The following is a 17,840-nucleotide window of genomic DNA, read 5'->3' as shown; positions in this document are numbered from 1 at the left end:
GTTCAGTCAGCCTGGTCTGCTCATTCAGAACATATCCATGTGCAGGACTGCTCCTGAGGAAAAAACATTATCAGTAAAATCAAATCCCCATTAAACATGGCTAAAAATGTCAAGCTTGAAAGGTAGGAAGTTCAATAAATAGCAGCACTGACTTTGCATGCAATTGTAGAATAAATCAGAACTAAATGTAAGTAGTAAAGGTATCTAAACCTTACAAAATTAATCTCTCATAGTTGCATAACTATTTTCAAATTAGCATCCTATTCTGTTATTTCAGTTTTTAGCTTATGTGGTTAAATTTCATTTTAGTAAGTTAAGCTATACACAGGGTGAACAAATCTGATAAATGTGTTTAAAAATGTACACTAACAGGGAGAAGGTATATTAATAGGACAGTCTATTACTGCAATTTACTTGAATTCCCTTTGAAAATCTTACTGAACGCTTGCAAACCAAAACCTTTTTTAAAGAACTATTAAGGCTTTTCAAATAAAGAGTTAGAAATTCTCTGGGTAAACTTGTATTAAAGACACTTGAAGGTTTGTGAAAGCACTGACTTGGAGAAGTCAATTGAATAAAAAGTCACCTCTCCCACTACCTATCAGGACAAGTATGGCTTTACTGTAACTACATTTACTGCATTTTATATGGGAATATGTTATCCCTTCGTTAGTCTAAGTATGTAGAGACCCTAGTCTGAAGGATCACTTTTTAAACTGCAACTAATTAAATCTTCTCACAAAATTAGTAACATCTGGTCAATCCCACTGCTTTAAGATGCATACACCTAAAGGAACCATTTTTAATATAAACTGTAGAAGACAAGTTGAATAACAGAGGTAAGCATTAAGGCAACTGGAGTGACAAGTCAAAGAACCAGAAATTTAGCACCTCTTCTTTGTTCACCTATATTTGCATATTCATTTAAACAGTCATAACTCCTAAGCAAAGTAGAGTCAAACTAGGTACCTAGTTAGCCCACAGAGATTCAATGTTTGTTCCCATTTATAGACCACATGAAATGCAAATGTCAAATCCAGATTTTTTTGTCTTTGAAGAATCTATCTGCTGCAGTGTAGGCTTTCCACATTTGCTTTGTACCTTTGCTCAGGTGTGTGATGCCTGGGCTCAAGAGGAGCATGGTATGTAGCATTCAGTTCTACTCCAGCTGATGGAGGATGCTTTTCTTTGTGAAAGCTTCCACTATCTGTAAAATACAGCTTGGGTCTCTGATGATATTTCATCCTGTATGTGTCAGTCATACAACTATCTACTGAAAAATAAGTCGTTAGGGATACACTATCATTTCCATCCACATAGCCAGGACTTGGTCCTGTATGACGAGATCCTTTCTTTAAAAAGTTTTCAGAGACAGTCCAAAAGTCATTAACTGGTAAGCAAGGTGGAGAATCTGGTTTATGAACAAATAGTTCATTCCCTTGAAATGGCTCTTTAAGCCTTTGTTCATTTGTAAATACGCTTGCTTCTGGTGCAGATTTTAAAGGGGTACCTGTTTGCCTTAACAGATTATTTTGCAACACTTCTGTTGATTTTACATCAGCTGGCAAGTTATTTTCTGATCCTGGCAAAGTATTAAGAGCGTATTTCTTCGGTGGTAAAGGGGGAGGAAGATTCTGGTACACGGCTTCAGGCACCCAAAGAGCATCCACCCTTCGGAGTGGGTGACTGGGGTGCTCACCAGAAGAGGGAAGCACCATGGGCCTTTCTAACAGGTTCTGTGGCACACAAGGCAACAACCCCACCTTGGGACCAAATGTTCTTGTGTGATGAGACAGTGGCTGGGAAGAGGAGTGAAAGTCATTGCTGACCGGCTTCCTTCCGCAGATATTTTCAGTGTAGGAGTGGGACACGCCATCAGCACAACGTACAGACACATTCATCTTCTCCAACTTTTCTGGACTAAGCCACTCTGAGGAAATCTGTTCATTTGCCTTACTCCTACTTTCTGACTTAATGTCTTTAGCAAGTGGCTGTAGAGCTGATGATGGGATAAGTTTCCTATTGGTCTCAGGCATTTCAACTCTAAAATACAAAAACACACAGGATGCAAGATTCCATAAAATGTAAAACAAAACTCAAATAACCCAAGAATTTTTTTCCCAAAGGCAGCCTTAGGAACACTGCTTAAATGTTCAAAGTGACTAGAGAATTTGAGATTTGCTTAACATACAGCCATTTGTATTAAATCACTTCAAAGTTTCTTTCATTTAAAATGTAAAGGGTCCCCCAAAAATCTCTGCAAGAGACTGAATATCTGTAAGGTGCGATAATTCTTTCAACATTCAGAAGTTTGTCAAAAATGGCCTCTGCTCTCTTTTAAGGCTCCCTATGACTCAAGCCTGATACATCCACTTTTCAAATACTAGATTTTACTTTTGACTGCTTAATTTGTGTTTAGATTCTTTAGTTTTAAGAGGTACTGAGCACTTACAGTTCAAATTAGAAGCAACAGATTTATAGGAACAGCTTATAAACATGTTGCTTTTTCTTCCCAGCCAAACCTTTCAAAACATTATGGGGTTATTGTGATAACCACAGATTGGTTAATCACTGCCTGTTGTAGTATATAAATTCCAAACAGAAAACTATTGAACCCCTTTGCTCTGGTAAGATGGTTTTAAACAATACCACAGAATCACAGAACTGTCAAGAGTTGGAAGGCACCTCTAGAGATCATCTAGTGCAACTCTCCCACCTATGATCACCTAGAGCACATTACACAGGACTGCAGCCAGGCACATTTTGAATATAAGCTATTTGGTTCCACTAACAGCATCAAAATCAAAATACAGACAAAGAGTATTTAGCCCTATCATGTAAAATACAAAAGGCATTTTATGTAAAAAATATTAGATATCGTAATTTTTGCATGCTTAATATTGATTACTATCACATAACAGAATTCATTATTTCTAAACTATTGCAGAGTAAATTAATGCTAGTATTAGTTACCTCTTTACTGGAGGACTGGGCACCTGTAAACGTGATTCTGTTGGGAAATTAACATGAGGTCTGTAGTTAACTTCTGAATTTATCTGGTCTTTCCTCAAATCTGGAGGTATAAAAAAAAATTTCAAAATAAGCAGAAATACAGTCTGATTCCTTCTTTGTAAAAAATCATAACACAACAGGACAATTTTTTTCAAGATTTGACATTGATCAAAATAGTGATTTTTAAGACAATCCTGCACAGAAGGTCAGATCCTACATTAATCCAAAATAATCTGGAGGAAATGTTCTTTTTTTTAATGTTACCAGAAAATAGGTAATTACCACAGTTTTTAAATCCCATAGATGTATTTTCAAAATCTTCTTAACAGTTAATCAAATTAAAAGCACATTTTCAAAAGCAGCTTTTTATAAACGCAGGTTTATTCAAACATCCAAAGTCATTTAAATTCCAATATAAAAGCTATGTCTTCTGAAATCTCACATCATGTAATAATAATGGAATGAATACTATAGAGATCGTGGAGTCTTTTGGGTTTTTTTTTCCTTGTTGTTTGTGTTTGATGTGTTGTTGGTTTGTTGTTTTTTTTAAAGAAATGCATTATACATTCTTTGAAACACACATAAACCCAGCAATCTACAGTTCACAGAGATGCTGAGCAGACAGAGCATTCTCAGTCATGAGCCCTAAACATACAACAGGAGAGTGCCTGGGTCCACACTACTACACTCACACTTTAGAAGCTCCTTTTATTCTCAAGCAAAGAATCACTCCCTAATACACAATTTTTGAACAATGCAGCTCCTAGTTAACAGTAAATAAAGGAAGCATTGAAGTATCCACTTTGACACCACACAGATTATAACACCCTCTGAGCAAGTGACAAGCAACAGTCTGTTTATTTAGAGATAGATGTAAGTCCTCCTACTGCAATGATGGCTCGTTATAATCAGTCACCTGCTCTGAAGCCATTCAAAGGAAGTCTTATTCTGTGCATGTACAGACTAGATCTATGTAACTGCTATGCCTATTTAAAAAAACAAAACTAAGCAGGACTTAAAAAAAGGCAACATACATTGCTCAGTTTCTAGTAGAATGATCTTGTGCTCAGTAGACTGGACTCTTAGACAAAATGGAGTAACATAGACTGTTCCATACTTTCATCAACAAAAGCTACAAAAATTCTGTTATCTTTTCTTAAATTATATAATCTGACCAAGATTAAATGTTTTTTTTTTATCCACTTATCATTTCCCCAAGTTTAAAGAAAGTTATGGACCTTTTGACTCATAAACACAAATTAAAAACCCAGCAACAGAAAAGTACTAAACTAAAAACTTTGCGTGATGCTTCTGGGTGATACTTGTTTTGAGGATCAGTATCTGCTTTCTTTAATTGATGAAAGACTAAACACACTAAATCTCTGACAAATAACATAAGTTATAGATACTAAAACAGCATATAGCACAAGAGACAAAGCTCCTATATGTGTTTCCTTTAAGCCTCAAAATAAAAAAAACCCTAAACTTAATTGAAAAATAAATCTAGGTATTCTGGCAGAGTTAATAATACCACAACCTTAGAAATAAACCTTATAGGAAAATACTGTTACTGAACGAGCCCATGTGTCACTGGCAAGGGACAAGCAATTAACCTGAAAGATCAAAACTGTTCCATCAGGCTATGGCATCAGAGCTAACTTAAACTGAGTAACATTTCAAACAGAAAACATTTCATTCTGCTATGGAAATTAAGGAACTGTAAATTACCTTACTAAAATTAAAGCACAGGTTCTGACACAATTTCCTGTGAATATGTCCAATTCTGTATTTAATCTTGGTCCCAGTGTCAGGATACAGTGCTACAGAAATGAGTTAAATAATTTGCTAATTATCGGTGTCTGAAGTTAGTGTTTTTAACTTTCAGACTTTGAATATATCGACTTTATACAAGGGCATGTCTACTTAAAGACGGCAAATAAATCGCCAGTACAACTGCTCTTTAATTCCCCTAGCTGCCTGATGTACAGATTACCGACCTTTACTTTTTCCTGCCAAGGAATTTCTCACACTCAGCCTGAGAGGCAGTATCACAGTATCACAAATTGGTCAGGAGGCGGCAGCAAAGGTTAAGAGGCTGTTTCCTTGGTGTGACCACGGCACAGATCCAGCCAAAGCTGCTCAGCAATACCAGGTGGTTTGTGCCTTCAGAATTCCAGCTAACTTAAAAATAGATGTGTTATTTTCTCTTCTGCTGACAGGATACCCATGCATGGTTAAAACCAGACGCAGACTCGGTTGGGAATTTTGGCTCTAAGTTCTTTGCAAACCTAAATATGGGGCACACAAGCACTGTGCTCCGTGGGAGATTGACATCCTTATCAATGGGTCAGAGGAAGCTTACTAATAAATTAAATGTAACTGTTGTCTAAAATACAAAGCAGTCTGCTTTTAAGATTCATTAACATCTATTTTCACATCTGAAGACAATCAAAGATTTTCAGAAGATTAACAGCCATTCTATAGTAACAGGTCGGACAGACAAGCTCTCCTGTAATGTCTCCACCCACACATACAGCACGCTTGCAAAAATCTCCAAAGCACTATTTCTGGAAAAACCAAAAGAATCTCAAAAAAAATTCCCACATTAAATTAGATTTCCTTCTAATGTGTTTTAGCTGCAAGTTTCCTGTAGTTTTGATTACCTGTTTGTTCAAATTTATTTTAAGCTGCCAATAAAAACTGAAGGTGTAATACTTTTTGTAACAAATACTGTGGCAATTCCCTCCTCTGAACCCAGACATTTTTCTGTATTCAGGAGAAATGACAAACTGACAAACTTGAAGCTTTGGAAATGCAGAACAACATAGTGCTAGTCAAGAAGGCAAACATGCTATAACTTCTCTAAAATAGAATATATATATATTTTTTTAAGTGACCACCTTTAGAAAAAAAAATTCTTACATCCAAGAAACTGTCCTTTTGGAGTAACATTCAATTGCAAATATTTTCACTATTGTTTTTTTGAGGGTGGGGCTGTGTGTACTTGCATGTGTGAAAAAACTTTAGTAAGCTCTGAAATGAAGCAACAGTCAAAGATGACCAGCTATTACCCTCCGTTCATTCTCATTTGCTCTCAGTAAGTTTTAGGTTTGTTTTAAAACCCAGCACTGAACTTTTGCACCACCTAATTTAAATTGCAAACCTCTCACACTAATAAAGTGAATTACAAATGTGAGCGTGCTTTACATTTCAGTCTTCATGGGTTGCTTGACTACATTTGGAAATCTTGAAAGTTTAGAGTTTGGGTTGTTTTTTTTAATTAAATGAAAAACGTTAATCTATCATTTAAAGACACTATGGAAAATAATTTATTTGTTTCTGTTTCAAGGTAAGTAAATTAAATAGCTGCATGCTTTAACTCTACTCAGTTCTTCAAACATGACAGTCATACACACTGACCGCACCATAAAGGTAACAACTGGATTTTCTTAAGTATAGTTCAATATTTTAAATTATTACTATAAATATATGGCTTTCCTAAGATGATGAATTTTCTTTTTCAGAATTATGGTTTGTTTGTGGGATTTTCTGAAGTGACAAATAAACAAAGACACTTTGGATTCTTCTTTACATACTCAGAGCTTCAGAATAATTCTAGATTTCATTTGGATTTGTCTCATGCTATTGAAGTGAATAATTATTAATGGGAAAGTCTCTGGATTTGCAATATTACAAACACTGCTTTGCATTTATTTTCAATGGGAAGCAATTATTAATTTAAAGCATTGATTCAAAATACATCGTTTTTTGAGATCACTGAACATACAGCTTTTAATACTGCATCTTAAATATGAGGCCATCAAACACTTGTCAAATTTTAATCACAGTGCTAGTCTGCTGACAGGTTAGTTGAAGAATTAAGTGCTCTGAGCTTTGGCAGAGCTGGAGGGGAGGCATCTAAAAGACAGGACTACTAGGATTTAATTTACTATTTTTTTTCAATTAATCTTCCCAACTCCTGAAATAGTCAGGAGTGGCAATTTCATGAAAACATCTGTGCATTAGGAATTGGGGAAGGTAGGCATGAAAGCCACTAAAACTCCCTTATGACTGAAAATTATTATCTGTAGCTAGCATGCAGATTGTCCTGAAAATCCACTAAAAAACCCATTAAAAATCCATTTTCAACTTCTAAGAATTATAATAATTGCTCTTCAAGTTAAGAATGTGAGGTTGGAAGTTTTGCCCTCACACTGTTGATATCACATGCTCTTTATAAACAACAACAACAACAAAATCAGTCTCCACCATTCATCAAGTTCAAACTTCAGTAACATGATCATTAATATAAATTAAGGATACTATATCTGCTTACTTAATATCTACATTTTCCTGCCAAAATTTGAGCAGACAAACTAGGGGTTGGCCTTGTGGGTCATGTGCTTCAGCACTGCAGTTATCTACTGCCTCCTACCAGGGAAAGAGGCAGCCATTTCATTTTCATCATCACTGTGTGATCCAATGTTACTATCTTTATAATGCTCTAACAATACATTTATTTTTGTAAGTCAGGGACAGAATTCCTCAACTGCTGAAAAGTAGCCTTATTCAGCTCCAGTTAAAAATGAGGAACTGGAAAACTACAGTTACACAAATGGTGGGCACAATTAGAAGTCCAACATTATTTCCATAAGAACTAACAGAAGTTACCACACAAAAAAAGCACCCACAGATTTTTTTGTTTGTTTTCAAGTTGCCATGAAAGACTAACAAAAATTTCTTACATTCCATTCCTCTGTCAGAAAGGACTGTTTATTTCTTTAAGCACTATTTTCTAGGAGTCCATTTGGTATTTACCTACCAATTCTTATCTTGTTCATAGTATTCAGAGATAACACAAGGTAATACAGCCAATAACTGTAAATTATCACTATTGTCCTTGCTAGAGATGTCTTGATGTACCTTTCAGACAACAAAAAAGCTTTTTAAATCTTTAACCCTACACAAATGTGAAATTATAAAATTCTTCAAATCTTTTCAGTCCACTAATAATTTCCACTAAAAGTATTATTTTCCAAAACATGCACTCATGTAAGAACTTCACATTTGATTTAGTATAAATACATTTTTGTTATGAAACTATACAAAAGTTAGCTACTCAATTAGAATAACTTTTCAACAGATGGGATCTTATCACCCATGTTTTATGATAACTAAGATCATCTGCAGTCACTACCCTTTTTTAAAGAAAATGTATGATGCATGTTGAAAGCTTTAAGTACAGTACATGGCTCCCTCCAGAGACTACTGGCTTACTAAGCTCAAAAACATTGCTTGAACCCACGTATTTTTCACTCCGAGTCCTTTGTTTTTCACTAGTGTTTTTCTTCTTTTTGTTATCCAAGTGTGGGGTTTTTTTTTCTATTGGTATGGTAAATATAGTACAGAAAAGCAGAATAAGTGTAATGCAAAAACTGGTATTTGTATTCCATGCAACATCAATTTTGGGGTTTCTTGTAGTCAGAATAAACAAACACCAGATTAGTTTTCTTCCTAAAATGAAAAAATAATTATGAACACTGGCAGAAAAGAAAAAAAATGGTGCAGTAACCCTCCCCCCCCATCCCCAGTTTAAGTTTTAGAAGAAACTATACTACTTATTATTTGAAAAGAAGTATGATATCTATAAGAATCCAACATTTCCTGGGGAAGTGGCTTAATATTTATTGCACTTCTTTTACAAGCACAATTCAATTGTTCCAGCAACAGTAGATAATGATTTTGGCTGGCCTCGTGCTGACCTATAGTATTTATATGCCAAGGCATTTATCAGCTTTATAAAAACCCAACAGACATATTAGTATGTAAAAGGAAGTAGAGTTCCTTATTATAAGTGTTTCTTCCTGATATTGCTTCATATCTTGAAGGAAAACAAAAGGTGCCATGGTACACCCAGACATTTGACAAAAGTCTTCCTTAGTATCCACCAAGAAAGCTCATAGGAATGCTTCTGGGAGAAACACAGGGAGTGAACAAAAGCACCATGATTTTTCTCTTTTTTATATTTTTAATTTGGGGGCCTGAGGGAGGCAAGGAAGCAACATGCACCTTTGCTAGAAAACAAACACTAAACTGAGACATATGCTCTCAAAGCAGAATCTATGCAACAGAAATGGAGAGTTACTTTTAATAATTTCTCCATTGGATTAAAAAGAAAGCACCAATTAAGGCCAGTGAAAATTAATTATGCTGGAGGTTTTATGCCAGCACAGAGTAATCAAAAAAATCACAGATTCAGCAAATGATAAAATGGCTTGGGAGGTGCCATTATGATCATCCAAGCCCAACTCCTTGCCCTGGGCATGGACACCTTTCACTAGACCAGGTTGCTCCATCCAACTTGGCCTTGACACTTCCAGGGATGGGGCAGCCATAACTTCTTTGGACAACTTGTGGCAGTGTCTCACCACTCTCCTTGTAAAAAAACCCCAAAACAACAAACCAGATAACAACAACAAAAACAACCAAACACCCCCAAAAAAACTGCAAACAACAAAAAACACTCCAACAAATAAATCCCTTCCTTATCTCAAATATAAATCTGCCCTCTTTCAGTTTAAAACCACTGCCTCTTGTCATATCACTATAGGCCTTGGTAAAATCACTAATACTGGTGGAGAACAGCATTTTTAGTTCTTGTACAGAGAACGTACACCAGTCAGAGGCAGTTACACCTTGACTGCTTCCTGAGGAGGGAGTGGCATACGACAAGCACAAAGAAGGACAAACTGTTCTGTCAATCCATGAGGAAAATGATTCACAATGAAACACCAGCAGAGGACTGCTGCAAAAAGAATCATTGTATCCAAACTATCTAACAACCTATAAAGAAGCTGTGGCCTTCCAAAAAGCTGTATTTAAAACAGATCCAAGTGCTACAGAAAAATCACCTAGGCTGTTATTTTTGGTGCTAGAGGTCATGTGAAACAAGTGTTCGGGAGACAGACCATGCTTTTTCCTGACAGCACAGAGCCCAGCACTACCGCTGCTGTCTGAAAGGAGATAGAAAGAACAGGTAAACTCCCACCACCCATATTCATGACCTAGCACAGAAGTAGGGAACTACTACTGCTGCTACCACTCCAACACAATTTTCTTCAGAGGACAGTGGAGCACTGAAAAAAACTCAGCCCCTCTATCTGAGAACCCATGTATCATGGCCCATAGCTAGGAATCCATTTATGCTGTACATCTGCACTGCACCAAAGCCAGGAAACTGAATAAATTCATGTGGTTTGGGCAACAGAAAGCTTTAAATGCCTCTCCAAAAGTGACACTGTTATTGAACTGCTGCTCCATCATATTTCCATCAAAATCTATCAAGAATGAATATGAATATTTTCCATCTTTATCCATCAGTCTAACTCCCTGAAATGGTTTAAAATGTGAACAAGAACAAAATTCAAGATTCACTGTAAAGGTAAGAAAGCCCACAAAACAGATTTATTTTTTTTTTTACCAATTTAAAAAGACAGAGTACATGGTTATAATGAGTCGGCAATAAAGCTCACTACTGAAAAAGTATATAGAAACCCCTAACATCTAGGCCAAAACAGCCACAAATTCCATGCCAATTTTCTTCTAATCCACCTAAATACAGCTACCTGATATCCAACTTGTCTAATTTTGAAATATTTGGTTATGGCTGTTAATAAAAAAGCACTTATAAACTGCATATAATTTTTTCAATTTTATGAAATACCACATGTACTTCTGCAGCAAAATTTAAAAATGCAAAAGGCTAATCAGCAATGTGTCCATGCCTTGTGTGATATTAGAAAGTGAATATTAAAATTTTGGTACATCTAAATTATTTTTATAAAACTTATTTTATATACAAGTTAAAAGTTCTTACCATAACAGTTTCTGTTCTGCTGGGATACTGGATGTAACACACTGTCAGCTTTTTTGTTTGACAAGGTCTGTTCACTGTAAAAGAAGCATAAGGGTAATTTGAAGGCTTAAACTGTTGATATACGTTCACAAACTTTACTTCTTTGAATGTACACAAGTCTAAAAGCTTTGCCTATGTGAAACTGACTCCTGTTATCATCACTGTCACCTTTTTTCACTAACACACACGGTTACCGAAGATACCTAAGTTAAAGTGCCACCCCTACTAATACTTCTAATGTGTCAGGCTGTTCTGATGCAGAGAAATTTAGGATGAATCCTTTAATAGAGACACAATACACAATTTGTGAGGCTGGAATTCCCAGTTGGTTCTGGCAATTGGATGCCCACTCATCCCAGCCTTACTCTAGAGTACAGCAGCAGGATGCTCAATATGCAGCACATAAAAAGTAAATTATCTTAATGTCACATCAGCCCTGCTTAATAAAGACAGCTGGCTCCCAAAGTTATCAATAGGAAAGTGACGTGTCACCTGTAAGAACTACCAACTGCATTTTTTCTCATTGTAAACTAAAGAATTTTATAAAAAAAATTAAAACGTTTATTAACAGAGATCACTAAGAAAGCATGACTGCTTTGAATACATGTTTTCTGTAGTGATTTTCAAATTGAACAAATACCACTGGTCAAATTCAATTTATTTGTAGGTTTTAACCTACACTTTGGTGCAGCAAAATAACACTATCCACGTGGTAGTATATGTTTTCCAATTTATCATCAGTATCACCCATGTCTGAAATGACAACATTCCTCAGCCCATCTAGTCCAAGCCCCCTTGCTCAAACAGGGTCAACTACATCAGGTTGCCCAGGACCTGGGCTATGACTCCACAACATACTTGTTACTAACATACATAAATTCTTAGCAAGTCTAATAAAATTTGGCTACTAACCACATTTTTGACCAGTTTTAGTAATTTAGAGTTTTTAGCAAAGATTTCTTTCAAACAGATCAATTATCAAATGCTCATCTAATACATCTGAGGTTCTAGAAAACTACATTTTTGAACAATTACTAATAACAGTGTAAGAGATTCACCTACTGCCACTCCCAACTCCTTGTCAGAGTCCTGTCTGTTCAGCTGTGACAGATATGATTTATATAGACACTTCTATTCCATTACAGATAGCAAGTTACCCACAGTCTAAAAGAACTCGTAACTAAAGAAGTGTAGCAATTATTTCAAATTAACACACCCTGCCCTTCAGCTGGGCTTTGCAGTTCTGGCTCAGCACCATAAAAACTTGATTCAGTGCCTTCCAAACAGAACTGGTGTTGCAGCCTGAGAGCAAAGTTAAACTTAACACTTGATTGTCTGTACCCACTTTTCTAGATATGTTGCTAGCTTTCTACAGAACTGACCTCAAATGTATAAAGTTCCAAAGCCTGTTTTCTTGATTTTTTTTTTTTTTTCAAAACAACACGTGAACATTAGAACAACTTATTTTTCTGTAAATACCATCTAGGCAAGTTCTAAGAGGATTAGCATTACCTGCAGGAAGTGCTTTCTTTAGCATTCTTGACATCTGCTGGATTGATTCCTTCAATAACAGGTGAGTCTGGATTTGCAGAACCATTGCTGATATGATCACTGCTTTCATAGCCAGATTCTGTCCTCTGAATTTGCCAGTTATCACCATGGATTTTTCTCTCTGTAAATCCTTTGCTTTTTTCAGCATTCCCTTTTCCCTCTGAATCCAGTGAACTTCGACTTCCTGTATCCTGTTTTGTTTCATCTTCATATATAGTCATTAAACCTTTCTGGATTTGGTTCTCTTTTGGCCAATGGTTAAAGCTTCGCTCCTTTTCGTGCTTAGATTTACTGTTCAGATTTGCCTTGTGCTTTGGGCTATGCTGTTTTTTCTCAGTCTCACTGAAAATGCTGTCTACATTTAGTGTCTCTCGCATAGGTTTCCAGCCTCTACTTCTGCTTCTGCTGCTGCTGCTACTTGCTTTGTCCCGGGAGTCTTGACTGGTGTCTGTATCATATCCAGTGACAACATCAGTCCGGGTCCTGATCACTGGTTTCTCCCCAGCAGGAAAAGCTTCTGTTTTATTTGATGCAAGCACCTGCACAGAAAGCTTTGCTTGCTGAGGTGCATTGTCATGCTTATTGCTGCCCCTTCCCTGGCTGCTGTATATGCGTGGGTCAGCACAGTGTTTAACTCCGTTTCCAACTGGAGGAGACCCCAACTTCATATTGGGACGATCTTCCCCAATCAAATCTTGTAAGAAAAGAAAAAAAGCTCCATTAAAGAACTCATTAACATTTAACTAGTATTTTTACAGTACTTACGTTTCTTACACTATTTTGAACTTGGTGCACATTTCAGAAAACCGGGAAACTCTAATCTTACAGTGTGTTCTCTTAAAAGGAGAAATAAAATCTGCACAGCTAGTATTGGTGCTAAAAGCTATTTAATCCATTGATCCACTGGTCATTTTAGAAACTTACCTCTTTGTCTCCCAGACTCTTTTCTGAGTCCTCTGTCTGCATCTTTTCGTAAAGATGAGAAGCTTTTCATATCAGCAGCTTTCTGAGCACACTCTCTGGATAAGTCCTTTAGCCTGTCTTTTTGATCACTGTAACCTAACTTGGCTGCAAAAGATACTTCTTTAGTAATGATCTTTGACAAAACTTATTCATCATCAAAACACACATATTTATGTACCATAACATTTAGTTTTTAACTTAAAAAGACTAGCAAATTGCATAGTACAGATTCAGAAAATGAGATGCATAGCACAGATAAAATGTATAGCTATGTCCAAGGAGTTCACTAGGTTGAACTAATGAAAATAAGCAATGGAGCATTATACCAAGCATGGCTTGCAAAACACCTCTTATTAAAACTCAATGCTCAAGCCATTTTCAATGCATGTACTAATTACATCAAATTTTACAAAATACACTGGAAAAATTAATCTAAGTTTAATCTCATATAAATGTGAAGGTTTACTTTTATTAGAACAGTGGAGTCACTATTTATGAAACAAATCCTTCTATTTCCGAAAAAGTAAATACTGACTGCATTTTAGTTATCACTCCAATAAAAAGAGAGTTACTGAGCTAAGCATTCTCAGTTCTAAAAAGTCTAGGAACTCAACAAAAAGAAAGACAGCAAGAGAAGACAGCATGTCTCTGCCTGAGAAGGGAGTTCAGAGCAAAGACACTGCCAAGTAGTGCAAAAGTCACTGCATAACTGACTTCTTATAGCTTGACTTGCTTGGAGCCCTAACATACAGATAGAATGGATTTTTAAACACATAAGAAAACTTTTTTTGCTATTCTTTCCAAATATAACCAAGTCCATTAATATACAGGACTACAAATAATGCTCCATGTCACAATACTGTTGGCAGTGTTCCTCAAATAGCCAATGATACACAGAACTACACCATGTGCTCCGAAAGATCAACTAACTTCGAGTTTTTCTTAATCAATAATATAATTGGAACGCCAGATACTGTCTGAGGAATGTATCAAGGCCTCAAGAGCCATTTTTGTGCAGGAATAATGAGGGGTAATTTAAAAAAATGCATTTACAGTTCTCCAGAAAAGTTAACATTTCATGGCAGGTATTACTTAACCATTAGTTGTTACTCAAAGATTCTTTCAAAACAATGACAGAATGCATACATACCTGGACCTCTACCACCACTAGCTTGAATATGGCTTCTACTGAATGCTGAATTATCTGGCTGAAGTTTTTTATTAATCCTTTGATTCGTGGGGTCGCCAATTCCATTCTCTTTTATGTGGTCTGATTTAGGAGCAGAATGTTTTTCAAATCCTAAAAAATAACATCTATCTTTAGAAATGAAAGACTTCCTAAATTTAAGTTTCCAACATCTAAGTTGAAAAATAGGGAAACTTCTTAACTGCAAATTAAAACAAATGAACAAAAGAAAAACCTCACAAAAAGCCCACCCCACTTTTCAATATCCTAAGCAATAAGTTCTGTAATATAATAAATACAGCCATAGTTATAGTGGTGGACCATAGTGGAATATGGTCCTCAATTCTTTTTCCCCTGAAGCAATGTCCTACTGCTACTGATTATGTAAAGAGGAACATGTCAAATTCAATTTGCCTTTAATTTAACTTACTTGTATATTATGCTTAATATTTTGAAAAAAAACACCAAAAAACCTAAAACCAAACCACAAGACAGCAGTACAAACTACAGAACAGAAAGACTGGATTCTTACATATTGAGGCCCATGCTATCCAAATCTTGGAGAATGTTTCCTGCATTTTTCCCAAATTTCTGAATTGTGTTCAGTGTGTGTGTATACATATAAATACACATGCTCCAAATATGTTTCCACATTTGTATGAAGCTTTAAAGTATCTTTTTATGGCACTTTTAAAGGTCTTTTAAATGTATCAATACACACAAAAGAACATCCACATACACATTTTTCTCTTGCAATTACTGAAGCTACATGTAAAGTAGTTATGAATAATCTACAATAAAAAATCTTTTTTCCCCATTATCATTGAATCCCAGTTTGTATTCCCTTAGACACAAAATAGTTCTAATATTGAATATATACACTAATCTCTTCTCTTTTGAGACCATTTAGATAATTATTTATAAAAGTATTTAAGAGCAAAGCAACTAATCCATTACCTTCTCCTTTATAACCCAGGTCTTCCCCATTTCCTCCTGCTGCTTTGCATTGAGACCAGTGAATAATTTGCTTTGGAGCATCCTCTGGAGATACAGCTGTGCCATCTGGGTTGGCATAAAATAGCAACAATGGCTGGAAATGACATCGAATGCATCTGGAGACCACATCTTTCCATTTTGTTCCAATCTGAGGAAAAAAAACAAACCAAAATAAAATACCAGAACTTTATCAACAGAACTGAACCCAACTATGGAAAGAATAATTTATTAAGCAACAGAAACCAAATGCCTAGTTCCAAAGGTACACTAAGATTCAGCATTTTGGCATGTGAGTTTATGTAAATTGTGACAAAAAGCTAGAACCTGTATTACATGGGATAACAACCTGAACACCAACACTATGAATACAACTGCCAGTAATTAGGTCCTTTTTTATGACAATAAGTACAAATTCAACAGAAGAGAACTGCATTAACATTCTGAAACATTCAGCACTAGTAAGGCAGAACAGCAAAGTAGTGAATTCACTTGTAAAAACTGATTTACAAAACAAGATTTTTAAAAAATAAAGAAATTTAACTTGTTTTAAGTTTAGTTTCAGAAGAATGCATCCTAGAGAAGTAAAGATTATTTAATTTGGTAGCAGTAAAAAAAAAACTTACCTCTTTTACATTAGCATCATCAAACAGCACCCATTTGCAACTCTTGGTGTGAAAGGCAAAGGCACAGTAATGTCGACTTGTGTAGCAAATCATTCCCACAAGGAAGAGTTCACTATTTTTGGCATTTTCATCTGTAACCCTATAAAAGAGCTGTAAAAATGGTTATATGTTTTCCTCTCACAGAAACAATATCAAGTAGTACATTATGAAGGTAAAATTAAGACATAAATACATCCAAAACTAAATTCTAGGATAAGCAAATAGCAAGACTTCAATCAGATACCCCAGGAAGGTAAAGTTGTGTTGCCAAATTCCGCATAACCTCTTCTGTCAGGTCAGAGTGTTCTGAATCCCAGACTAAACCAATTGTGACAATCTCAGGACAATTCATAAGAACACGACGAATTTTTATTTTTTGACCACAGTTACTCTATAAAAAGGAAAAACAAAACAAAAGAGTGATGTGAGGGAAAATATTCCACTAAAAAATGGAAGTCCAAAGTTGAAAGCTGAGTTACTAGACAAGAAATAACAGAACAAAACAACTCTACAACTTCTTCTAATTCTCAAATTTAATTATGATGTTTGTTGCAAACCATTTAAGAATAAAATTCTTCAACATAAAAGCACTCTGATGAAGAGTACAGCTAAATTTCTGCATCCAATCACCATCTTAAACCAGGAGTCTCTGCAAACATCCAAGTCACCAACACAGTTTCTTTTTTGATCCCCCTGCATTTAATAATTTAAGCTTAGGCCTATATGTTCTTGTGTACTTTCCTATGGTTCTTAAACTAACAGTATTTACACAGAACCATTTAAGGAAGACAGGAATTAAGTAGAACAAGTTCAAGGAGACTTGTCAATAGAAGTACAATATTACTCCAATAGAATACAATGCTGTCAAGCTGTCAGTATATATGAACTAAAACCTGTTCCAACTAATTAAAACTATCTAGCTCTACATTGAACACGAAATGAAGAACAAAACACCAACCTAATAACTTGACTTTCTAAACAGGCCACTTGCACCTACACTGCCATGTTTATCTATAACTGGAGCAATAAAATATAAATTTAAGGACTTTTTTAGCCCAGGCTAGACTGTGCTGAAGTGGCCAGAGGTAATCCAACTTTTAGGGGAATATTTCAGCCTAATTTAATATCCTAAAAAGCTCTCCCATGTATATCGAAGTACTTCAACATCTTTGTTTACTTACAGGACAGTTCCTGTAGTCATCAGTAGTATTTGCTGCCTGCAGCAATTCTGCAAACATTTCTGGCTTGAGACGTTCATGCCTCTCCATCATTCTTTCTACTTCGTTACTGTAAAAAATAAATGGAAATAATTGTGCACTGCTCTTCTTAAGAGTTAATAGATTTTAGTCAACTCTCAATGAACTATATCTTATCACTAAAAAGAAAAGGTACAGAGATAAAACACTAGCAATCAATACTCAAGCTCTCTCTACATCTTGCTTTGAAATCCCATTATACTTTTGGACAGTATCTCAAAAACTTTTTAATAGAAGAATACGCATTCATTTTTAACACAGCATTTCCCTGGCATGCTTTGCTTATTATTGAAAGAGTG

The 17,840-nt window shown here is 35.6% G+C and overlaps 1 protein-coding gene across 1 annotated transcript in view; it reads right to left on the bottom strand.

Annotated features, from left to right (window-relative positions):
• Nucleotides 1-1,061: 1,061 nt before the first annotated feature.
• The window catches only part of USP53 (ubiquitin specific peptidase 53), a 25,467-nt gene continuing 8,688 nt past the window's right edge, over nt 1,062-17,840 (bottom strand). The window contains exons 6-15 of the mRNA XM_009998564.1: nt 17,467-17,572; nt 16,530-16,676; nt 16,247-16,396; nt 15,600-15,771; nt 14,592-14,741; nt 13,403-13,546; nt 12,440-13,172; nt 10,889-10,962; nt 2,974-3,073; nt 1,062-2,043 (exon numbers count right to left, since the gene is read on the bottom strand). Of these exons, the coding sequence (XP_009996866.1) occupies nt 1,062-2,043; nt 2,974-3,073; nt 10,889-10,962; nt 12,440-13,172; nt 13,403-13,546; nt 14,592-14,741; nt 15,600-15,771; nt 16,247-16,396; nt 16,530-16,676; nt 17,467-17,572 (2,758 nt within the window). The remainder of the gene's footprint in view (nt 2,044-2,973; nt 3,074-10,888; nt 10,963-12,439; nt 13,173-13,402; nt 13,547-14,591; nt 14,742-15,599; nt 15,772-16,246; nt 16,397-16,529; nt 16,677-17,466; nt 17,573-17,840) is intronic.

The sequence above is a fragment of the Chaetura pelagica genome, unplaced genomic scaffold, assembly GCF_000747805.2.
Source record: "Chaetura pelagica isolate M959 unplaced genomic scaffold, ChaPel_1.0 scaffold176, whole genome shotgun sequence".
In the NCBI taxonomy this organism is placed as follows: Eukaryota; Metazoa; Chordata; class Aves; order Apodiformes; family Apodidae; genus Chaetura; species Chaetura pelagica.
Note: the sequence above shows the minus strand (reverse complement) of the source record. Positions and strands in the feature narration are given on the sequence as shown.